The 24,821-nt window shown below is 36.6% G+C and overlaps 3 protein-coding genes and 1 long non-coding RNA gene across 7 annotated transcripts; all 4 read left to right on the top strand.

Moving 5' to 3' along the window:
• The first annotated feature begins 1,136 nt into the window (after positions 1–1,136).
• LOC135948563 (chymotrypsin-like elastase family member 2B) lies at positions 1,137–4,267 on the top strand. Of its 4 annotated transcripts, XM_065497908.1 has the most exons (12): positions 1,137–1,275; positions 1,347–1,404; positions 1,464–1,643; positions 2,206–2,235; positions 2,290–2,433; positions 2,488–2,599; positions 2,657–2,849; positions 2,952–3,130; positions 3,187–3,294; positions 3,349–3,515; positions 3,646–3,811; positions 3,869–4,267. In XM_065497908.1, the coding sequence occupies exons 5-12, from the start codon at positions 2,380–2,382 to the stop codon at positions 4,114–4,116; spliced, it is 1,227 nt and encodes a 408-aa protein (XP_065353980.1). In that variant the 5' UTR covers positions 1,137–1,275; positions 1,347–1,404; positions 1,464–1,643; positions 2,206–2,235; positions 2,290–2,379; the 3' UTR covers positions 4,117–4,267. The 4 variants fall into 4 exon arrangements, with proteins under 4 accessions (XP_065353980.1, XP_065353978.1, XP_065353979.1 ...); XM_065497906.1 differs by having other exon boundaries at positions 1,464–2,235; positions 2,282–2,433; XM_065497907.1 differs by having other exon boundaries at positions 1,464–2,235.
• A 1,013-nt stretch (positions 4,268–5,280) lies between these two features.
• LOC135948562 (uncharacterized) lies at positions 5,281–8,452 on the top strand. The gene is made up of 6 exons (XM_065497904.1): positions 5,281–5,560; positions 5,612–5,739; positions 5,801–6,023; positions 6,078–6,250; positions 7,303–7,737; positions 7,888–8,452. Exons 1-6 carry the CDS (start codon positions 5,432–5,434, stop codon positions 8,234–8,236), a joined length of 1,437 nt encoding a protein of 478 aa, XP_065353976.1. The 5' UTR covers positions 5,281–5,431; the 3' UTR covers positions 8,237–8,452.
• A 1,859-nt stretch (positions 8,453–10,311) lies between these two features.
• LOC135943698 (chymotrypsin-like protease CTRL-1) lies at positions 10,312–12,696 on the top strand. The gene is made up of 9 exons (XM_065490364.1): positions 10,312–10,417; positions 10,598–10,749; positions 10,803–10,905; positions 10,966–11,122; positions 11,490–11,665; positions 11,733–11,831; positions 11,890–12,029; positions 12,109–12,268; positions 12,328–12,696. The coding sequence occupies exons 2-9, from the start codon at positions 10,636–10,638 to the stop codon at positions 12,603–12,605; spliced, it is 1,227 nt and encodes a 408-aa protein (XP_065346436.1). The 5' UTR covers positions 10,312–10,417; positions 10,598–10,635; the 3' UTR covers positions 12,606–12,696.
• Positions 12,697–23,788: 11,092 nt separating this feature from the next.
• On the top strand, positions 23,789–24,354 carry LOC135948585 (uncharacterized). Its single transcript, XR_010575836.1, has 3 exons — positions 23,789–23,911; positions 23,971–24,137; positions 24,192–24,354. It is a non-coding gene; the product is annotated as an uncharacterized LOC135948585 (long non-coding RNA).
• The last annotated feature ends 467 nt before the right edge of the window (positions 24,355–24,821 follow it).

Below are 24,821 nucleotides of genomic sequence, written 5' to 3' on the forward strand. Positions count from 1 at the left end.
GCGATATGGACTCGTATAGGCTGGCCAACTTAGGCATTTCCAGCGTAGCAGCATATGCCAACTTTTGAAAAAACGTGGTTTTTGCGATTAATGCTGGTTTCATTTGATGTGAGAATCAACAAAATCAATTATGGCTTTACCTAGAATTGCAATTTTGAAGTTGGTGTTCGCGCTAGAATTTGATTAAATGTATAGATGAGAGGCAAAAGTTGGCCGATTGAACACAAGGTTCTTAATGAAATAGACAATCGAATATCTTTTAACATATTTTTATAATAAATTATGTCCAAATAGCAACAAATGCTGACAGCAGGGGGGGTGAATTGGCCCGATAAGCGTATTTTTGATGGACCCTATGGTAATTTAGGGCAGAGTCCGTATCACTCTGCAACTACCCACCATGCATGATTTGGCATCACGGGACGAATATCTAGCGTTTCAATACAGTCCTCGGTGCCGAGGCAAGTGGCCCTTCAGTGGGCTGGGTCCCTGTGCGGCCTGATGCGGCCATGATATCCGTTCGCGGTGTTATTGGGACCCGGGTACAGCATTCGTGCTAGTGCAGTGCGCGCCATTCCCGGTCCTCGGACAGGGATAAAATGAGCAAAAAACTGCTAGTAAAACTTTTTCCCAATAAATATTATTTAAAAATATACATATTTTATTCAACTGTTTTATCTTATTCAAGTTAGCCTCCAAATTGCTCATTTCCATTCCTGCCATTTGAACTTGCTCTGCAGACTCTCTTTTCATTTTATTAGACCCAGAAATATTTTGAAATGGACCAGATCGTGCATTGCCTGGCAGCCAAAAAACTAAAAGCTCTGAAAAATAGTGCAGGCTGCAAAATTGATATGCTTCTTTACTTGTTGTTTTTTAAGAAATCATGAATTTAAGCAACTGTTTGAATAAGTGCAATACACAAAAGAAATAAATTATTCCTATTTATGTAGCAAAATTTTGAAACGAACAGCAAAAGCTGTGAGCTACGTGGACAGTCGCTCTGTGTCTGCCTGTGTGGCTTCATTTCCAGCTAAAATCAGCAAACCGTCAGAAACTGACTACCAACGCGGGCTTGATAACAATCTTTCACTTCTCATGCGAAAATTTAAGTGCAAAATTTAATGGCTGCTCTAACACGTCATGTGAAACTGTGCGCTACGTGATTTCCTCCATGGCGCACATCCTATTGCAAAATAACGTGAACTGAACGCTGATGGGAACCACTTTAAACAGTTTAATTGAAAAACTATTGGGCTAAAAAACATTTTTAGTGTATACAATCATTTTACTTGTACCATAATATATGATCTGATATTTGTGTTTTTGTTCATTATTTTTATCAGCAGTAAATTGACAAGAGCTAAACGCCGCCATTGGTCGCGTCGAATTTGAATCGCAGCGGTTGGTGGCATATGTCTTTCCTCGAAATATAGGTGCTTTTTATTGTTCTTAATTTATAGGAGGTGTCATCATAGCAAAATGTCAGCATATGCTCTAGATTTTTCCCTCGTCATCTCTTTTCTATTGCAATAGATGGACTCTGTCATGAATTATGAAAGATCCAGCGTAGCAATATTTCGCAACGATGGAAGTGGCATAAATTATTGCTGTCAAACGTTATTTTATCCTTTGAGCATCACGTGAGTAAATTTTGAAACAACTTTCAAATTTTGTGTCCTTTTGGGGTTGAAGGACTCCAATATTTTTCAATACTAGAATAAAATCTTCTAGATGCATCAGCAGCCTTGAATTTTCAACCTAATTTTCTGACGTAAATGGATCCAGGGATAATACATATGTAGATGAATTCTTACACTATCATATGTTGCAAATCTATACCAGTGGCAATTTTTCTCGGGATGACTACGACTATGATCGTGCCAGAAAAATCATAAATTAAATATGTTCGCTTGACGCATTCAAAATAATAGTTTTACAATTTTTGACTTATTAGCTTTCTATACCTGATTTTATCTTGCGGGAAAAGACATTGTAAAATCAGTTGAGTCCAAAATGCAGCTCGAGAAAGGATAATTTTCTTCCATTCCATAAGAAAATTTGTCACATAAAACTGGTTTGTGCGCAATGGCATCGCTAACGATGACCCCACGTTAAACTCTAATAGTTTGTAGAAGAAATAAATTAAGCAATGCTAATTTTAATTTAGTTCTCACTGCCTATGTAATTTATTTTCATTGACAGTGACATCATCAGCCAGAATTCGTGATAAAGGTATAATCTAATGAATGAGTCAGTAAATCATTTTCATGGACCGCAGAAAAATAGACAGGTGTGCTGCTGACGCGGAGGATGCTTTGGCTCGCATATAAAACCTCGCAGCCGCTGGTTGCTCATTCATTTCTAGCGTAGAACCAAATGCTACAGTTCAGAAAGATGCTAGTTCTGCTGTTTATGCTGACATCAACTCAGGTAAATATATTTTTTAATAAATTTGTACATTTAGAGCAAATAACCATTTTGAAGTTGGTAGTCGCGGTGGAAACTACTAGTTCAAAAGCTAAATTACAAGCGGATAATTCGAAAATGGCTATAAGCAACTACCAAAACATTATCAATGTTTTTGATGGCTCTAACCGTATGAAAGTAAATTTCTTCTTAACTATGTATTTTAGTTTAAATATTGCAAGTGCAGCCAACTTTAAAAGACTTGCTGACAAGCATCATCTTAATAAACGAGCCTTTGATTTGTCCACTGCAACACCTAGGCAGTTCCCATGGATGGCTCTCATCATTGCTGAAAATGGTCAAGTTTTTAGCGGATCCTTAATATCGGATCAGTGGATTCTCACTTCTGCGTTCTACTGCTCATTGAAAAATAATATAATGTATTACTTTAACAATGATATAGGATTTTTGTAAAAATTCATAATTTGTCTGATTTGTTTTGAGAGAAATATTTATACTTTTAATTTGATTTCCTTGAAAAGGAAAAACATAAGCTCTATAATCTTGGGTGCCGTCGACTATTCCTTCATTCAGCAATATACAGCGATAACAGAAACATCTAATTACACTTGCTACGTACACGAGCTTTACGACCCATATAATGTGACAAACGTCCACACCTTAGCTCTGATCAAAATGCTACAACCGGTCACTTTTACAGGTATCAACTATTATAAAATTACATTTAAAATAGATTTTCTAATATTCTTACTTTAGTCAACATAATGCCCATAAAACTTCCTTCTGTAAATGATGCCACGAAGGATTTTACTAATGTTTTGATGACACTTTGTGCATTTAGGCAAATGAGCTCTTGTTATACTTGTATGCATTTCTTTGAATTTTGTTGCTCAAATCTAATATTTTTTCTTTAATAAGTTGACACATACAGCGATTCATTAACCTTCTCTCTGAAGTACAAAGAATGGCTGGGGGTTAGCCACGTAGAGTGCTCTACAAACTTGCAAAACGTTGCAATTCATTTGGTTACTACTCTGCCTGACGCCAAAATCTGTGCACTAGACAACACCGATGTAATCTGTGATGTAAGTTGCAGTCTTACACTTTATTTAATTTTGACTTAACACAGTTTAATTAAATTAAATCATTCCAAAAAACTTTTATATTTAGTGTTTTCATGGAGATATATATTTTAATATTAATTAACTCATCCAGGGTGTTGAAGGTGGTCCTTTAGTCTACAAGAACCAAGATGGATCTTGGGTTATTGCGGGCATTAACACATTAGCAATTCTCAACTGTGATTACCTTGACGGCAACCTGACAGTCTTTACCCGTGTTAGCTCAAATCTTGATTGGATATCTTCGATAACTGGAATGGGTGGGCCCCTATATAAATTATTTTTTGCAATTATTATACGTAGATTAATGCCAACAGCGCTCCCAGTAGGATCAACTAGCACACCAAAAGCAACCACTGGAAAGCCCTCAACTACCACAAGTACTACTAAACCGACCTCTACTGGAAAAACCACCACGACCACTAAACCATCGAGTACAAAGAAAACCACCAAGACCACAACCAAGACTAGCACCAAAACCACCACAAAAACCACCACTAAAACCTCCCCGAAAACCTCAACAACTAAGAAATCTAGCAGCACCACCAAAAAAGCGTCTGGCTAAAATTTACTTTGATTTCATGCTTTGACATCTGGTAATGTTTGAAATATACGATCTATAAATTGGCAAAATTTCAACTTTGACAAAAAAAGAGAATTTTTTTATCACATATATGTAATACACGTTGCAAAGTTTTGAAATAATTCTAAAGAAAAATTTCAATCAATGGTTGAATTGAATTTTGAATAAATTAATTAAATAGTTTGGGTTTAGATCGAAATAGGTTTTGAAAAAAAATACAAGTTTATTCTGCAAGGAAATCATCAAATTAGATGCGCGTGTCTTTCGTGCAATAGATTTGCAGTTGTTGAATGTTTTGAAGAATTATTGAAAATCCTCAGATTATATGCACTCTGAATTGAAGGTTTCATTTTATTTGACTGCTGGATATGCTACGCTACAAAATCGAGGAGAAAATTAATGGCGCTGCTGACGCGCCGAGTGGATATGGAGTCGTATATAAAACATTTCGGCTGGCCAACTCCGTCATTTGTAGCGTTGCGGCACATTTTGCCAACGTTAGAAGAGATGAGGATTTTACTATCAATGCTGGTTTCACCAAGGTGTGAAACCAAACAAATCTTTTTATTATCCTCTGCTCAGCACTTCCCGAAGGCTATGAGCTCACTTTGTCCCAATAACACCACCGAGCGGATAACATATTGGGGCACGAGTGGCCGCAGAGTAGCTTGGGCCTAATCGTGGCCATCTTTTCGCATCCACACACCGAGGTTTTTGATTGAAACGCCAGAAATTTGTCCCTAAAGCCACTGGAAAGGTACGGAAACCAGCAATTGGCGAGTCGGTGCCGGTGCGCTTCCCAACCCGTTCAGATTTTTGATCATTTCTAGTCACTTAACTAACCACCTTATGCCATCTCAGACATGAGCCGCTGCGTGTTACTGCTTTTCGAAGCGTAATTTTCGTCAACGCCTGCAGATAGAGAAGTTAGGCAACGTGCGTGCTGCCGCTGACACGCACGTTGCAGAAAACTTCCTTTTTACTGATGAAATAAAAACAAATTCCTACCATTTCTTTTACAAATAACGATCTGGATCGTGGAAGAATAAGCTGCAGGATGCAAGGAAAGAAATAATTCCTGCTCTGCATTGCTACAAATGCTGTCATACCAAAGGAAATATACTGGCCAAGGAGACTCGCTGGCGGGATTTCTGGGCCAGGGGGATTCTATACGTGCTATTCAACTAGTTCATCTTCATGTTAGCCTTCAAATTCTTCATTTCCATTCTTGCCATTTGAACTAGCTCTGCTGCCTCTTCAAGATCTTCTCGCTTTATAGACCCGGAAAGATTTTAAAATGGACCAAATCATGCATAGCCTGGCAGCCAAAAAGCTAAAAGCTTTGAAAAGTGGTGAAGCTGCAGACCTGAGTATTATCACCAAAGGTATCGCATCGCCAAAAAAAGAAGGAGCAAGTCACATTAAGGCAAGTTTCATAGAAAATTCCTGAAATTTAGTTTGATTGAATTTGGAGCAGGTGTACGCATCAAAAGCGGATCTGATTGCTGCTAGTGATTATTTCAAATCGAAATTGCAAGGAGAACCACAAAAAGATTCAATTGAATTGGAAGGGTTTGACTCCGAAATCGTAACGCTAGTTGTTGAGTAAGTGTCCTGCGGTTATAAGTTTTGGTCCAAAATTGATTTGCCACTCTTCTTGTTCCAGGTTTACGTTTCTCAGCGGCTGGCTGATGACCGAAGTGAAAGACCTGAATCAATGTTTGATGCTTGCTCGAGCTGCCCAGGAATTCAAAATCGACTCACTCGGAGAGCTGTGTGGTTGTCTCCTTTCGAACAAATTCCTCGAACTGAACCAAATTTGGAGAGTCTACGACGGACAATTCGGCAAAGCTGCTCAGGTCAAAGTCGTGTTGGAATCTGCCCGAAAAGTAATATATAAATATTGTTTTTTAATGTTAATATAATTTCCATTGTGTATTTAGTTTGTGTCCGAGAAGGTGAAGGAATGCATGCTCCAGCCAGGATTTATCGACATCAAGCATGCTACACTGGTGGACCTTCTTAACGTGCATTGCTTGCGTGTTGAGTCAGAAGCCATCCTTGTACAATACTCTCAAAAGCTTGCTAAGGAAATCGCAAGATTGGGTCTTAAAACGTAATCGAAATTATTTTTTCTGCAAAATTTCTTTATAGGCGTATTCTTAATTCGTCATTTGGAAAGTCTTTCTAGTGTTAAAAGCCGTCAGTAAATGACACCATTATTTCATTCAAGGTAAGCGCACGCGAGAATTCACCAGTTGCGTAAGTCCTTTTAGTGTTCTAATCCGCACCAATAGATGGCGCCAGTAGTTTCTTTTATGCTATGGTTTAAGACTCAATCCTGCTGCTGTGCATTCTGCTTCTAGAATTTTTTCTCTAGACGAGCTGATGACAAAAATCAGCCATTCACCGTAAAAACTTCGGAAAATATTTTTCATTTTAAAAAAAATAGTTTTTCACGATTCTACGGCGATTTGCTTGACCAAATTTGGTTTTCAACACGTCTCAAAGGAAAATATAATAAGTGAAGAATGCACAGTTGCAGGATTTAGTCTGAAATCGCGGTGGAAGTGCCTTAAAACTAAATTTTTAAGAACGTATAAGGTGGCGCCATCTGTTGACAGCTTCGAACAATAAGGGTTTATGCAACTGGTCAGTTATATTTCGTTTCCGTTCGCGCTTAGTGGTCACCAATCAAAGGAGTCAACCAACTTGTCCCTCCATAGCTGGATGGAATAGCGATGCACGACGAAAGCGGAGAATGTGCGCAGTTTGTGGCGCTGCTAGTGGAGGGGGATGAGTGCGTGTTCATTTTCCCACACTCTCCCCCCTCCATTGCCCGCAAATATCACCACGAGGCTGTTGAATCCCCACTCCTCCGAGTCACATGACTGGCCGCAGAATTCCGCCATGTTTTAATATACAATTATTTAAATCCTGCCGCTACTGTGAATTCTATTTAACAGAAAATCATATGTCAATTTAGAATCCTAAAAGAAATTCTTTTTGACATAAAATCTTTTCTGCTGTTTTTATACCGCGATTGGCTGAGCCTTAAGACTGCTTCAAAAACTACAGTGACACTGTTCCAATTGGTGAAATTAAATTTACAATTTCTACGCTTCTGACCCGTAAAAGAACAAATAACTTATCAAAATAATATTGCAGCCTCGCCAAAGAAGTCTTCCGCGAATACTTTCTTCCTCATCTGCGGCTGCTGACCTTAAAAGCCGAAGAGATGGGCCCGGTGTTGAGCATGATCGAATCGGAAGAAGCTATCCACTTTGCCCGTGTGCAGGCGCCACCGTGTCTGAAAATGTTGCTGCCAAATAAATCCGAGTCGTTTCGGTGCGGCTTTAGCACAATTGTGTCTCCGAGATACAGGAGACTCGAGAGAAGAATTGGATTTTTGGCAAGAGAAAACCACTTGGGCCTTCACAGGACTGAAAATGATTTCATCTGGAAGAACTACTTTTTCCTCAGCGAGAAAGAGCAGAAGTTTGTACTGAGCTTCGTGGCACCATTTAAAATGACCGTTACCAAACTGGAAGTCGTCCTGCCTCTGCGCAAGAGCCATTACAATGCAATTGATGTCTTCAAATGGTACAAAAAATTTAATTAAAATATTTTGATTTAAATGCCTATGGAAATGAGCCATATTGGCGATCACGATAAAACAATTTTGAATTATAATTCGAAAAAAAACTTTAAGAGTAAAAGGAGTAAAAGTAACAAATATTTTTAATGTTTCAGTCTGGCATTTGATCCATTGACTTGCTTTGAATTGCCGTCAAAAGCCACAATCACTACTAGCTTAATTGCCGACGACGACCTGAGCCTCTACTCCAAGGGGGATTTCGAGAATCCCTGGTCCACATGGAAAACGTTCAATTTTGTTGAAAAGGGCAGTCAGGTGTCGATTGAGTTTTGCTTCAACGCACCATGCTTCTATAAAAGGGCAGCCTTGGACTGCGAAATCTCCGTCGATATTCCTTTCACATTCAAGCTGTTCGATAGGAGCGAGGAGAGTTCTTGGATGGAAGTTCAGAACCAGGGCACCAACCTTTTCCACAGCCTGTCCTATGAGACCTTTGAAATCTGAATTTCATACACCACTTTGGAAAAAGAAGTTTTTAAAGAGAAAATTTTGTTTTGTCTGAACATAAAGAAAACTGTTCTCTAATTGTAACTTAAAAATTCTGAAAAATATTCTGCTGTATTCAAGTTAAATTTTGTTTATAAAAGGCGTTAAATAACAGCCTCTTTTGTATGTTTTAAAACGGTAAAATCTGAAATAAATTGTACTTCATCATTAAAATAGTTCTGTCTCATTTTTCTAGAAAGTTATTGCAGAAATTTTGCATCAATTTAAACAAACCTAAAACTGTTCTAAATTAAATAATGAAGCACATCTTTTCTTCTGCTCTCAAATAGCTTCCATGATATTTTCTTCTCCGATTTCTTATTAATTTCTATATAACATTTTTCATTATTTTCTAATCAAAAATATTTTCCGTCTAAAATTTGACCAAAATAAAGAACTTAAATTATTTTGGCCATATCTTTCTTAATCGATGTTGTTGTGTCATTCATACCATAAAAAAGTTACTTTTTTTTAAATTGACTCCCAAAAGTGATACCTATTATACCCGATTTTTACTTACAAATAGTTGAGGAGTTAAAACTTAACTGTTGATGGGTTATGCGTTCGAATTTTTAAAATTAAAATTTGAAATTTTAATTTATTTTTTATTCTGCCTTAAATTATTTATTTTGAGCGTTTAGTCGATTGTCTTCATATAGGACACCACACAAATCTGCGCGTAGATCGATTTCACATCACCGACAATTTTTTGTATCCCATTATAACTGTATAATATCAAAGATTGATTCTGGAAAACCGTTGGTGATTTGTTGCGGTAATTGACTTCAAGCAAACTGGAACAGTGAAACAGTGTAACTTCTTTGCAACATCAGTAAACATCTCACTGCGCTTCTGTTCGCCATCTCGTAATAATCAGAGCCGCAAAAAATGCAAGAGTGCCTGAAAATTTCGATTCTCATTTTGTTTTTCGCAACACATGCAATAGCAAATATCATCGAAGATATTTTAAAAATATTTGACAGCAAAGATGGGTTTGAATTACAAATAAAATATGTGTATTACTGGTAATAATTAAATAAATGTCTGATGCAACAGCTTGCTCCTGAAAATTACGTGGATGAAATTTTTTGTACATGCTTATTTGGCCACTAGTATTTTCTCCTGGTCCATTTCAAATCCCCATAACGAGTAATTACGTTCGAACGGAGTGCACTGCATGGAATCTCGACTTACGGAGGTAAAAGATTAAATAAAATTTTATCTTTTAGTCTTACAAAAATTAATTTATGTACACCACATACGTTACAGATTACCTTTCTAGTGTGACAAACATGTACGGACAAAGGTGAATGATCGCACCATTCAGAGCGTTGAGATGCATTAAAGGGTCGATGCTTTTGGTAATGAAATCCACAGTCAAAAGCTGCTCGTTCATCACTCAAAATTACTTATACAACAATTGTCTTGGTCTCACTCAAAGTATGTTAATCGAAACATTTTAAGGAAACTTCTTTGAGGAATGCTTATTGATTTTCAAAATTTAGACCAGCAGTGCGCCTTGATAAAGCAAACCTTTGCAAATGTGTCGTGTATTCTGTGAATTAAATAATCATTTTTTTTATTTCCTTCTCGCTACTCATTAAAAGTTATTAAAATTACGATTAAAATAAATTTATTTGGAGAATGAAAAAGCTAATAATAACTTTTAAATCACATATTAACATAAAATTTTTACCAAACGTTTTACTGTCATATAATTATTTCCAGTCAAATTACTGCTGATAAAACTTGAGATAAAAATATTAGAGCATTATTTACAAGTAAAAAGAAGGTTAAGATTACAAAAATATTTTTTAAGCTTTCGTTTTCCACGTAAAACTGTTTAAAGTGGTTCCCAGCGTTCAGTTAACGCTATTTTGCAACGGGATGTGCGCCATGGAGGAAATCACGTAGCGCACAGTTTCACATCACGTGATAGCAGCCATAAAATTTTGCACTGAAAATTTCACATCAGTAGTGACAGATTGTTATCAAGCCTGTTGGTAGTCAGTTTCTAACGTTTTTCTGATTTTAACTTGAAATGGAGCCACGCAGGCAGAAACAGAGCACACTGTCCACGCAGCTCGCAGCTCGCAGCAGCAGTGAAAACAGGAAATTAGCGTTTGAACAGCTTTTGCTGTTCGTTTAAAAATTTTGATATACATTATATATAAGAATATTTTCTTACTTTTGCACATTTTATGCATCTTCAAATATTTTTTTCAATTTGTGATTACTTAAAAAAATTTTGTTTTAAATTTCAGTATCTTCTAAATAATATGATTATTTTATGATTGACATTTTACTTTCGGAAAATAGAAGCTGTAGATACTGAAACTGAGAGACCGGATGAGGCAATGATTGCTCGTTTTCGCTGGCCGTCCAACGCCATTGTTTCATTGCATGAAAAAGCTCCTAACCTCTCGTTTGGATATATGAAGGGCTTGCTGTTGCTAGTAGTTGTAGTAAAGGTAGCTCTTTGAAAATTTATCCATTTTCATTTCTTATGTCAAAAGTTTTTAAGTTGGTGCTAACTGAGGAAACTTTGCAAAGAACCGAGGATGATTTGCAGAAATTGACCGTAAATGATCGACTGAAGCGAGAAATTCCTGCTGAAACTAACCAACGTAAATTGCATTGTTTTATAGTAAAATATTTTTCAAAAACAAACTTTCTATTTAAAACAGCTAGCACCCCATCAATTGGCAAGCGAATTATCAACAATAACCCTCAATGGGGAAGCTTTAAATGGCACGCGATCATCGGTAGAACAACTCTTCCCTTTTATTGTGGTGGCTCCTTAATATTGCCTCAGTGGGTCTTGACAGCTGCTTCTTGCTCTGCGTGAGTTTCTTTTTTCAATTTTTAGCAGGTTCTACCACTGTGATTGTAGATTAAAACTTGCTCATGTTATTGAAATTTTACATGTAACGTTCCAAGCATTAAAATCAGTTCAGCCAATCAAAGTATAAAAGCCTGAAAAACTACTTTTCAAAAATAAAAATCTTTGTTATTTGCTTCTACCGTGTTTCGCTACACCATTTTTTATTTTATTAAGAACACCAAAATATTTGACGCCGAGAATGCACGGCAGCAAGATTAAATAGTAAATTTTGAAAAATAACGTTGAAAAAAATTTGATGTACAAAATTACTAACATTAAAAGCATAATAATACAAAATTAGAAAAATATATAGATTTAAACTTTTAGGCCACGCTATGAAATTCGATTGGGTGAAATTGTCATCACTACTCAGCCTCCTGATCCTGGATCTGGCCGCTATCTGTTAATAGCAACCTATACGATCGTTCATGAGCTATACGACAGCACATCTCACGCCAATGACATCGCTCTGATTAAGCTCCCAACGGCCGTCAACTACACAGGTTTTTTCAACGAAGACAAGAATTCAGAGCTTTTATATCTATTAATACTTAAAATGTTTTACGACAGATTCTGTCCAACCTATTCGACTGCCATTTATGACAGATGCATATGATGATTCATTTGGTGAATCGGCGAGAGTCACTGGTAACGGCCAATATGATGACGGTATAAAGTTTGCCAAAAAGTACGTCTATGATGCTATAACATTCATCGCAATTTATAGCTTTTCTTGGAATAAGGCTTAACCTCATGAATACTGAAGTGACAGTTATCAACAACACACAATGTGCGTCTTACTACGGCAGTGACATCATTACTCAATCAATCATCTGCACTTTCCAAAATGGCACAGCGCCGTGCACAGTATGATTCTTAATAATTTGAACTATTTTGTATAGTTCATAGGGAGTTATAAAATGCAGCATTATTTATTTTCTTAAAGGGTGACGAAGGAGGCCCGTTGGTCTACACAGGCCCTCGCAACGACCAGGTCCAGATTGGCATTGTCTCGTTTTATCCATTCGGAAGCTGCTTAGCCGGCCCGACAGGCTACACCCGCGTCTCGTCCTATCTTGATTGGATTTCAAAAATGACTGGACAAGGTTTGCACTCAACCACTCGTCATTTGTCAGGAAGCTATTATTTATAAAATAATTTTCAGATTTTTCGGGTACAACCACAGCTTTTCCGCCCAGTAAAACAACTACGAAAAAAACCACAACAATTAAAACAACCACTACAAAAAAGCCGACAACCACAAAAACTACAACTACCACTACCAAGAAACCTACAACAACAAAAACTACTACCACCAAGAAACCTACAACAACAAAAACTACAACCACCAAGAAACCTACGACGACAACTACCAAAAAACCGACAACTACAAAAACCACTACATTGAAAACTACAACTACGAAGAAAGTGCTATCAGGTTGAAATAATCGTCAATATTAATCATTTCTGAAGCAATTTCTCTTTTATGTGATTCCTATTTGGTTATTATTGAATAAAATTTCATATGAAATAATCAGGTCTTACAAATTATTGCGCCATAGGGAAGATGTTTACAATTTCAGCTGATTAAAATAATTTCCCATTTGAAATTAGAAGCAGATTTCTTGGTGTAATTTGTTGCAGTAATTTATTAAAATACATGTCACGCACTATTATCAACACTATATACTTATATAATGCTCTATTTTCATGAATGGTGTTTAAGATTAGATTGATAGACTTGAATTTAAAAAATTGATTGGTATTAAACACAAAGAGGAAATTATTTTAGGTGTCGAGACTCAGCAAAAAGGAAATTTTGTGCTATAAAGCATTAAATTTATGAATAAAGAAAACTTTAAAGCACCTATAACTCTAAGTAAATGAATAATATAAGCACATTTTTATTAAAATCTCTATTTTAAAATTTGATATGAGACCAGAAAAGAGCTGCATTCGATTTTTCGCATACGGATATAACCGCAAATATCAAACGAGAAATTTTAAAATATCCAGTTCCAAGCTGCTCTCCATTTCAACAATTTCACAACAGCTTTTAACTATCACGCAGCATACGTGCATCAGATAGGAGAGGACGTTAGCTTGGTTTTGCAATTTCATACGAGAACTATAAATTTTCATCTGACATGAATGACAGGCAAAATTTTCTCATGGAAAATATTGAAATGATGTGTATCACTTATGCCTGCGTGGCGCAGACCGGATGAATATACAATTATAAATGGACGGCCTGCACTACAGAATATTCTCTTACAAAGATGCTGTCATTTGAAACCATGCAGGTTTTACTTTTGCTGTGTCAGGGTTTTACCTGACGATATTACGATCGCATTAATAATTGTTCAGCACCGATATGTAATTGACGTGAACTTTCGGGCGCCCACAAGGGAGAGCGGAGGGAGAAACTCAGGTATCAATAAAGGCAACGCAAGAACCTCCCCCTCACGAGCACACGACCCGCTCGCACCAACGCACTCGCTCTCCTGACGGCACACGAGCAAGAGGGTAACTCTCTCGCTCCCCCGCTCGTCCCTCTGGGTAGCCACGCTGTGTACTGTCGCTGCTATCTACAATAAACTGGTATGGTATAGTAACTGGGCATTTTCCCTTCTTGTCCACCCTGCACCCTGTAAAGTCTACTTTGGCCACAGAAGAAAAGACTCTGACCTCGTGATAGGGAGAAGGCGCGCCGGCAGGGCCGACTGCACCCATTCGGCGGCCCTGCCCCGCGTCGCTGACATGTGGAGGCACCGGCGAGATTACCCGTAAAAAGTATTTGTCAGCCCTCACGAGCGAAGAGTTTTTTTTCTGTTGCCAAAGTGCCCTCCCAAACCCAGCCCTCCAAATTTTTTTGGACCCGAAACCCCCCCAACAAGCGCGTAATTTCCTCCTAAAGGACATGTAAAATCGAACTTACGTACGCGTCATGCAAATTTTGTAAATATTGTATAATTTAAAATATGTCAGGTGCATATTAGGCGATCTAATTTTTTCTTTGCACGCTGAGACATACGTAAATTTAAAATGGACGGTAAATCTTTGAAAATCGGACGCCGGTTGCTCGATGAATTTTTCGGTGAAAGTACAGAGGACGTTGAATTATTCCTACAGGACTTACACGTAATTAGGAAACTCTCTGGAATGACAGAAGATGAAACGTTTAATGTTCTTGAAAGCAAATTACAAGGACACGCGAAAAACTGGCTTTTGCAGTGGGAATGTGACCCATTAAATGTAAATAAGGGACTTGATGAACTTTTGAACGATTTGAAAAATTGGCACAATGATTTCGCACACTCGTACTACGTTAAAACCCCGAGAAAACATAGCGAACCGCGAGATTCTTCCTCTTTCTCAGATAGCGATCAATCTACCGATAATTTTGAGACAGATTACACCTTTAGAGTCAGCCGAGACCGTAAGAAAAAATCAAAAACACAAAAGGAGGAAAAAGATGAACTAATTTTACTCCTCCTCAAACAGTTGCAACAAAAAGAAGAGCAATTGCGCACTCTTCAAGTGGCACCTTGCACCGCACAAAACACATACGCGTTAACTTCACCTCATACTAATTATGTACTCATGAAAACCCCGCTACCTATACAACAACAGTTCGTGGAAATTCTTCCTCAGCCGCAACCACAGCATGTTTTCCCAATTTACCAATACCCAGCCGAGTACCCGTCGTACCAAATGCACCCACCACCAGATTTCGCACCTGCCTACCAAACGGCACCCCAGTCAGAACAACAGCAATTTTTCTCATACCGAGTCCCCAAAATTTGTTTCAAATGCAACCGCAGTGGACACATTAGAAAACAATGCAGATCACGCGTAGGAGATGCGCATCGCGGAAATAGGAGACAAAATTACTCTTCGCGCACGCACGGCCATATAACATCTCAGCTGGCAACGACATGCGGCAATCCACCAAACGCTATTTTTCCCCAGAACGCGCACTCGGCTCAAACGCGAAAGGTACTCCGTAACGTGCCGGTTTATGCACCCAAATCAGCAGCAAACCCAGAAAAGAAGAATCAAAAAGGGGTATCGTCAATCACACAAAATCAAAGCCTCGCCAGGGAACGTGCTCATGTAAATACTGTAAATTCAATTTCCTCCAAAGAAGCCGAGTCTTCAGTTCCCTCGGAAAAGGGTAATTCGCAACAACAAAAGCACGCGATTAACCAAATACCGTTCTCATCAGTGCCAAAATCAAGTTCAACCGAGTATTTTGATTTGTCATATTTTCAAGACGAAAACCAAAAGCCAGTAGTGAATTTGCACGAACAAAAGAGAGAAGTTTCGCACACAACCGGATTTGTAGCTCAAAGTGAATTAATATCCGAAAAAAGAGCTCCAGAACATGCATGTACATTGGCGGAAACCAAAAATGCCGGAATAACTGGACAAATAGAGTCATTCCAATCAGGTCAGGTGAAAAATGAGATTGGAAGATCTAACGTTAAGAAAAAGAAAACTCCAAAGAAGATCAATTCACAAGGGAAAATTGTACGTACAAAATTAGAAAATGCGCAAAAGGCTGAAATTCAAATTGCAAAAGACACTGCTATAGAAAATGACGTAGTTGTAAATAAGTTCGAACCGCAGAAAAAAACGTTAATCAGTACAGCAGAAAATAACATCACATTGCCCGGAAAATGTGTAGTAGATACTGTAGCAGCAGTTAAGCAAGAAACTAATAACTTGAATGAGCGCGAAAATCACGTTGACAACGGTGATACGACTATTCCCAGTGACAGGATTAAGGAAAAACTTGAAATTCCTTTGAAACTAAAACCCATTATCAAGAACACAGTAGATTTTTTACGAAATCTTGGGAACTTTAGTAGCAAGTGGCGCATTAACCGAACCCGCGAACAAGACGACACAAAAAACTTCGAAATGGTCAAAATACCGAAAAGCGAGGTATTGCCGAACAAACCACAGAACGGTTGAGATTTAAAGTTGCATATATAAAATATTCTTGTAAAGTAATTTTAGCATTTCGATTTGTAAAATTTACATTCAATAATTTGAACGTCAAACGCTTTTCTTCGAAAAATGTGCATGATTTTCCAAATAAATAAATTAGGTACGATTTACTTTCAAGAAAGAACATGAAAGAAATTTGAAAAGACGGAATACAAAATATTCCTAAAAGCATTGATTGATAAATTGTCCTCTACGCGCAGAAAAAATATAAAGAAGAACGGAATGATGCGTTTATGAAATCCAGATTGTCGCAAGGTTATCGAATTTTTAAGGTCCCGATCGCATATTTTTTTAAAAAAGTAAATTAACGTCCACAAAAGAAAAAACGACGGTATATATTCCTTTTCTTCTTCCTTCACACTGATTTCTTAAGGTCAGGTCTCTAGATCTCTCTACATGAATGTGTATTATATTAATCCAGGTCAATGAACCAAGTCAATGCCAAGTAACCCCCCGTCCCTTAACTTTTCACTCGCCAGCACAAAGAGTAATATAAAGCTTCAAACGTTAGCAAACAATAGCACACAGCATGAAAACCTTTACTTCACAAATTCTCATTACAGGCGGCGCAATTTTTATTCAAAAAATATTACAATAAAATCCTATTCCCCTAAAGGTCACCAAAAACCACCAATGTCAATCAATTTTCCTTAAATTCATTTCCCATGAATTACAAAAATAACATTTCCTTAAAAAATACCCTCACATCTAAATAGTTCTCACGAAGCAGCAAGACATTAAAGCTTTAAGTTCATACAGGTCAAAGAACCCTATTTTAAGAGGATCAAAGCAGCACAAGAGACATTGTATCGCAGTAATCTTTTGTCGTAAAAAAAGGACAAATTTCCCCCCCCCCCCCCTTTAAAGAATTAGACCGACCGCCCACTAAAGAAAATCTCACGCTCGCCCTCTGACAAACGAAACACATCTGTTTTAGAAGGTCAAGCGAACAATTAACCATGAGATACCTTTGTGCTTGGTTCTATACAAAAAATGTTATTGTCAAGTTCTTACAAAGCTAAAAAATTCCTATCTTTTTATGAAGCATTGATACATTCTGCTCTTTCATCTATTATTACGATTTCTTAATGTATTTAATTTATGTCACATTCTTATTTCTCTGTTTTAATATGAACACAATACTCAATACCCATACATTAAGTTTTAAGTAATGAATTAATATGGCAGGAACACGCAATTAGGTTTAATAATAATAAAGTGCAGAAAGCTTTCCCGTGATTCAGAACCAAGAAGGAGATAAATCCAATTGTTAGTTTTTACTCCTATTAGTGCAACACAAATATTAGTCGCGGTTTTATTTAATTTTTCATTACGCGACACACACTTGGTCAAGATTTGAGGCTAACAATACCTCAATCTTCCAACGTGGGCAGAAAATTCCGGCCAATCGGGCAGTTGACTCAAATTCGATTTTTTTATCTTAATTTTAAGAGCGCGCAAATTTTTTTATATTAGTTTTAAAGAGGTCAACTGTTTCATTTCTTTAATAATTAGTGGTTGCAATTGACGGTTACAGGACAGAAGCGAGATAGTATGTCACAAAATTGAATTTTTTTATATCTTGGTTACATTTCGGAAACACACGGTTTTTGGATAATGATTGAAGAGAAATGACAAGTAAAGAATGAGTTATCACTGCGTTAAACCCTGCATAGGAAATTAAGAGTTATGGAAATTTCACAGAATTTCGTGAAAATAAAAAGAAAATAATGAGTATGTATGTTGCGATAAAAGCAGCGGCTTATTTGCACCATCAAGGTGAACATAATATGTGTTTCGAAACTCTAATTTTTTGGTATACTTTTCCAATATACCTCAACGGTACGTGTGAGCATGGTAGACACAAAACGAGACGAACTTCTAGATATTCACGATATTAAAGGAAAAAAGGTTCAAAACAAAGTGGCGATAATTTATAAAAGTTATGCATATGATACTCAACGAGTAAAGATATTTCTCGAGTCTAGTTTTCTCAAAGCGATCAAAGGGACACTTTTGTAGAATGTAAAGTCAAAGCATTAAGCGCGACAAGGAGGAAAAAGAGAAATTGAGCGTAAAATATCCACCTCGAACCACCAGGAAACTCACCAATATAACAAGGCGTATACATACGTGACTAAACCTTAAGGTCTGAAGCAAAGAACTGTTTATTTTGTTGGAATAGAAAGAATACATGAAGCCAAAAAAAAAAAGAAGGCAATTCTAAAAGTATTTATCCCTCTGATAAATGGCGAATCCCATTAAATCGCTTCTCTGATGAGTTCTATTGATTTAGCATTAAAGACAAGGTACTTCAATTAAACATGGAATGTGTATATATATTTTAGTTATTAATAGAGTATTGACATGACACCCTTCTCACTGCTCAAATCAAGAAATTATAATGAATATGCAATCAGATATTCATTTAATAGCAAAAAGAGAGTTAAACAAAAAGCGCCTAACCCCCCCCCCATTCCCGCGCGCCAGCCAGCCATAAGAAAATTTAATTTATTTTATTAAAATTCTCAACGAAACCCCAATGCTAACGTAACTTTTAATTCAAATCAATTCCGGGATTGGAAGCCTTTTAGCATAATTTAATAGAATCACTTCGATATTTCAATAAACCATATCACTCAAATCAATTTTAAAATTCGAACAACTCACGATCCTTTATCTTTTTTTTTCATTTAATAAATTAAAAGATATTAAATTTTCAAAAAAAAAAAAATATTAATTATTCAATCATTTTGCAATTTTCATAGTTTGATAAATTTTGGGAGACTGGACTTTATTAACGTTTGGAAGTCACTTGGCAAATCTAGTCCTGTGTTTTTGCATGGCCAGCAAAACACAGATCTTAGCCTGAGGATTTCTGACTGCTAATATAGGCAGAAGGCAAATAAATATTACTAACATCTCATAAGTATTTCAACTTACTGCAACGCGTGAGCAGCCAAGTTAGTAATAATTATGACTGATTGTTGGTCTTATTCTTTAGCCGAGTTGAATAATAGTCCAGTGAACCGCAGTTAAAGAAAAATTAATTTCATTGGAAACATAATTAGAGAAAAAGATAGTTATTAGCAAAGCAGATTTTGTAATCTTGAGAGATTTTTGAGCATAGCATGACATAAGTGACAGAGACATAGAAATAGAAACAGACACGCGGCGGCGGCGGCGGTAGCGTTGGTTTAACATAATAGAAAATTACTCCCGGTTAGGCATGCAACAGCAATAATGTACGCAGAGGCAGAGTGTAGCAAACATAAAACATTTTGTGACATTATACAAAAAATTCACCACACATTTCTAATACAATTTACGGTTACAATTTTTTTTCAAAAAAATAAAGGGTATCAACATTGTCAATGTCAATACTTGTAAATATAAACAATTAGTCTCGACGATTACTACAAGAAAAGTCGTGCATCTCCCCTAACTCCCTGTTCTGTTCTAATTAAATTTTATTTTCAGTTTAATTTCGTATTCTTTTCAGATTCTTTGAAATGCTCATGTTAAAGCAATAATCAGGTAGAGAATTAATTTTGAGTAGCCTTGAGTTTAAAGAGTTTTGAGAGTTGAATTGATTTAAGAAATAAATTAAAAAGCTAGATTATTGTAAATAAGATAACAAGTTGAATTAATAATTTCGAAATACTGAGCATTTCCAACGATAATTTAAATTTTACCTAAGAGTATAACAATGGCACAGATATTAAAGTTATTTATCTTTTGAAAAAAAAATAGATGTTTAATATTTAAAATATAATATCAAATTGATTAATTTCCATTAATGAGTTATTTTTATTAATTACAAAATAGAAGATTTGATTAAATTTTGAGTAAATACCAGCAATGAAATTGAACAAAACTAATATACTTTGTAAAATTTACAGCAGCCCAACGATGTTTCCAGTAATTGTATATTGACTACATTAGACTTGTTTCCCATCAAGTAAAAATCAGATCACGGTTAACGGCAGCTTGTAATTCGAGTTCAACAAATTTGTGTCTCTCAAACAAAAATGCAGCAATTTTTTCTCCTTTCTACGAATGCTATTGCAAAGTATAGCCAAAAACAATTAAATTCAACAACTCGATGAGCGTAAATCAAAACCAATTCAGACTGTAAAAAATGGATTCTAATTTTTTTTTGCATAATTGAACATATTATCCCATATCATACTGATCAGACACAATCAAATTAAGTTGGCAACATTAATTTTAATTGGAATGATTTCGTTTGCATTCTCATTATACCACATTTCAAGAATAACATCATTTCTCATTGTGCAAGAAATCTATTAAATTCAGCCATAATAGCAATCCCGCCGAAACGACAAATAATAGACTCAACATAATAGGAACACTCCAAAAGAAGACATTTTCACAAACATAATACACCACACAATTCTGCCTGAAAGTAAATACAAAAAAAACTAACAAGTGAGAAAACCTACATATTAAGATGAAATTAAATTCACACACACTTTACACAAAATCACCACTAAAATCACAAATTAATTTCGTTTTTTTAATTCACGGAGGTCAAAGAATTAACAACAATACACCTTTATAAATAAATAAATTGCGTATCAACAAAATCTCACTTTATATCTTCTAACAAAACCAAATATTACGGCAGTTTTAAATAACCTTAGAACATTTTTTTTTCACGAGCCCACCACTCACATGATACACTGTTAAATTGGACGGAATGATCATTTCAAAACCAAACACACACTTTCATGGCTTAAATTCTATGCCACATTTTTCCCCTAATTCAGCAACCCTACTCTAGAACACAGTAGAACACCCTCATTAACACAAAAAGACTAATCTTGCAAAAAAGCAGCAAAACAAGAAATAACAGAAAAGAAATGGAATTACTAGATTTAGTAGTAAATTAACGTATTTTTCAACATTTTCAAGAATATTCATGTATGCTATATAGCTGCTCAAATTAAGTCACAAAGTTTAAAGAATAATAAACGCTTAGAAAAAAGAGTATATATTATCGTTGAGCTGTATAATATAATAATTCATATTCAAGACAAATTATTTAGTTTGGATACAACAGTAAAATTTGATAGACATTGATTTTGCATTATAATCATTTTATGCAAGCATTTAATTTTTTTCCTTTTGTTTTATTTTCCGATTTGTTTATAATATAATTTTTTCATATGTTTCTCACGATGGAATTGAAATTTTGAATTTTAAAGCACCAGTAAGAAGTTTTTTTAAAGTTCACAGAAAAATCAAATAACGTACATTTAGTGCCATTTCCTGTAAATACTTTCCACTGTACCTATATTCCACTTATGGGCACATAACCCGAAGAAGCAGTCACAGAGAGTAACTCCTAAACGAAACTCTGGAATTGACCATAAGTGTGTGGCACACGAAAAAGCAGACCCCTGGAAAATCAAAGAAGCCACAACTTTAACAAGCGCGCCCGGTCCGTTTTGAAGTGGTACCTGAAACAGATGACCCCTGGAAAATTAGAAGCCTTCCAGCCAAAGACTATTGTGACTCTGCCATTCCACAACAAATGGACCCAGACAGTACGACATTTTCGAAAAGATGACAAACAAGTGTTGTGCAGTGCTATAACCAAAACAATGACATTTACTCATAGTGCAACGGACGCGAGTGTTATATTATTATGTTCGGTATATTTCTTTAATTTAACGACGAAGAATTGTATTCATTTTCATTCTATCTCAGCAAACGGTTGTCCAAATTAGATATAAGCAATTTTTTTTCACTTTCCAAGGTAACAAAACGGACAGCCTTTCAAACGTGTTCAAGAAGTTTTCTTTGTTTTGTTCAGATTAGGCAATCAAGGGACACAACGCGAATATCGTTTCCTTATTAATTTTACTTAAATTTAAGATAGATATTCATTTGCCAGATCTTAGCATACTTTAATTTATTAAGTTACATTATATCACATTAAGCGTTAAATTTATTCCACATTAACATTTTGCTATCGGAGTATTTTCTTTTCTTCTTTATTTCAAATCGCGATTCATTAACAAGAAAAAAAAGAAACCATCCAACCAATTCATTACTTTAAACATTTATAGTGGTAATTTGATTTGTGAAGAATTGCTCTCTATTTGACTCAGAACGAGGAAGTTTGGGTAAAATCCTGGAAAAAACTTCGTCAACTGATTACAGCAGCGTGTGTGATTACACACATGGAACATCACACCATAATCATCATTCAGTCCTCAGGGCTTGGAAGACCGGCCGCCGTTATAATATATCACTCACGACCACAGAATCATCTAGCATCGCCCCAAGATTTGCTTGCAACCAACAACTATGCTCCTACATGCAGCTGTCTTAAACGTTCAAGACCGATAATTCCCACTTACCTCACTTGGTTGAGAGCAAATAATTTACCTGTCACTTTTCCTCTAGAATTTTTTCATCTTTTCATGCGCTCCACATTTTATTTAAATTGTTTTGTAAATTTCGAACTCTAATTTGCCAATTTTTTTCTTTGCTGGTTGGAGGTGTAGAAGGTGTTCTACCATTTAATTACAATTAACGTTTAATATAAATCTCCGAAAGTGAAAGTTAGACACCTAAGACACACATTAGAAAACACATACACACATCTACACATTGATACATACTTAGTTAAGATTTGAAAGAAAAATTAGATTAAACTGAAGTAATGAGGGCACGCAAACAACACAAACACATGAATACACAATTATGTCCGAAATAAAAATGTAAGCACGGGAAATAAATCAAATGTTAGAATTAAGAAAAAAAAGAAAAACAAAAAACCAAACCCCAATGAGATGTCAGGGTTTTACCTGACGATATTACGATCGCATTAATAATTGTTCAGCACCGATATGTAATTGACGTGAACTTTCGGGCGCCCACAAGGGAGAGCGGAGGGAGAAACTCAGGTATCAATAAAGGCAACGCAAGAACCTCCCCCTCACGAGCACACGACCCGCTCGCACCAACGCACTCGCTCTCCTGACGGCACACGAGCAAGAGGGTAACTCTCTCGCTCCCCCGCTCGTCCCTCTGGGTAGCCACGCTGTGTACTGTCGCTGCTATCTACAATAAACTGGTATGGTATAGTAACTGGGCATTTTCCCTTCTTGTCCACCCTGCACCCTGTAAAGTCTACTTTGGCCACAGAAGAAAAGACTCTGACCTCGTGATAGGGAGAAGGCGCGCCGGCAGGGCCGACTGCACCCATTCGGCGGCCCTGCCCCGCGTCGCTGACATGCTGTTAGCATCGGTTCAGGTGAGAACCTCTTAAAATGAAAAATTGCTTTTAGAGCTAGTTTGGTCTCTTAAGTTGGTTTTCTCGGAGGAAACGAACCTCACGCTCGAGTACAATGTTAATGATATTGGCTTGCCTGCCGAAAATGTGAAGAAAACTGTAGACGAATGGCAAAAATTGACTTTAGAAAACAAACCAAAGATAGACAATGCCAACGCAAGGGGAATTGAGCAATGTAATATTAAAAAAGTCTTAACTTATGATTAAAAAGTTTTACTAATTTAACAATAGCGGCAAACGCCGGCAAATCCGAATACTTTCCTGGGAAACGGATTCTCGGGGGAAGCATTGCCTCTGATGGACAGTTTCCATTTTTTGCTTTTGTTAAAAAAGACACCTCATTTATGTGCGGAGGATCGTTGATTTTGGCTGACTGGGTTTTGACAGCTGCTTTTTGCATTGGGTAAGGTTTATTTTCAATCCACTATAATCAATTATCGACGTATTATCATATTCATAAAGGACACAACATACCATAGTTTTGGGCTCGAACTTAATTAATTACGTACCTCCGGGACGTGGATACGTGGTGACAGCCTCAGCCGCATACACACACCAGCTTTATAATCCAACAACTCACGCAAATGATATCGCTCTTCTCAAGCTTCCCACGCCAATTAAGTTTACTGGTTCATTAAATTCAAAGAGATAAAACTGCCCTATGACCAAGTTTCGTATTCCAGGACTTGTTATTCCCATTAAACTACCCTCCATGACAGATGCCTCCAAGGATTTGACTGGCACTTTGGCAACAATCACCGGCTTTGGTCTTATACCTCGTTGAATTTAATCCTCTAAATAAATACTTTAGAATTAATTGAATATTTACTTCTACATAGAGATGCCTGTAACGTATACCTTGAATCTTAATTACGCGCAAGTGGCGGTGATTAACTACACACAATGCGCCGCTTACTACGGAACCACTGTAATTCTTGATTCAACCGTATGCACTCTTCAAGGTGCCACTGCACCGTGCACTGTGAGTTCAGCTTACCAAATTTTCAACTCGAGAAATTGTTCTAATCTTATAAAATAGTTAATTTTACCCTGTTGCACATTAGACACATATATAGGAAATAATTTTGAATAAATTTCAGGGTGATGTTGGCGGTCCTTTGACGTACAAAGATCAGACTAACACTTGGATTCAAATTGGAATTATTTCATTCTTCCCCTCTCCTGCTCTGAACTGTCTATCTGGCCCGTCAGGCTACACCAGGGTTAGCTCCTTTCTCGGATGGATGTCCAATACGATTGGACAGGGTGTGTGTTTTATTCTGAAATGAATATGAGATAAAAAATGTAAAAGA

This window comes from Cloeon dipterum, chromosome 1, assembly GCF_949628265.1.
Source record: "Cloeon dipterum chromosome 1, ieCloDipt1.1, whole genome shotgun sequence".
Taxonomy (NCBI): Eukaryota; Metazoa; Arthropoda; class Insecta; order Ephemeroptera; family Baetidae; genus Cloeon; species Cloeon dipterum.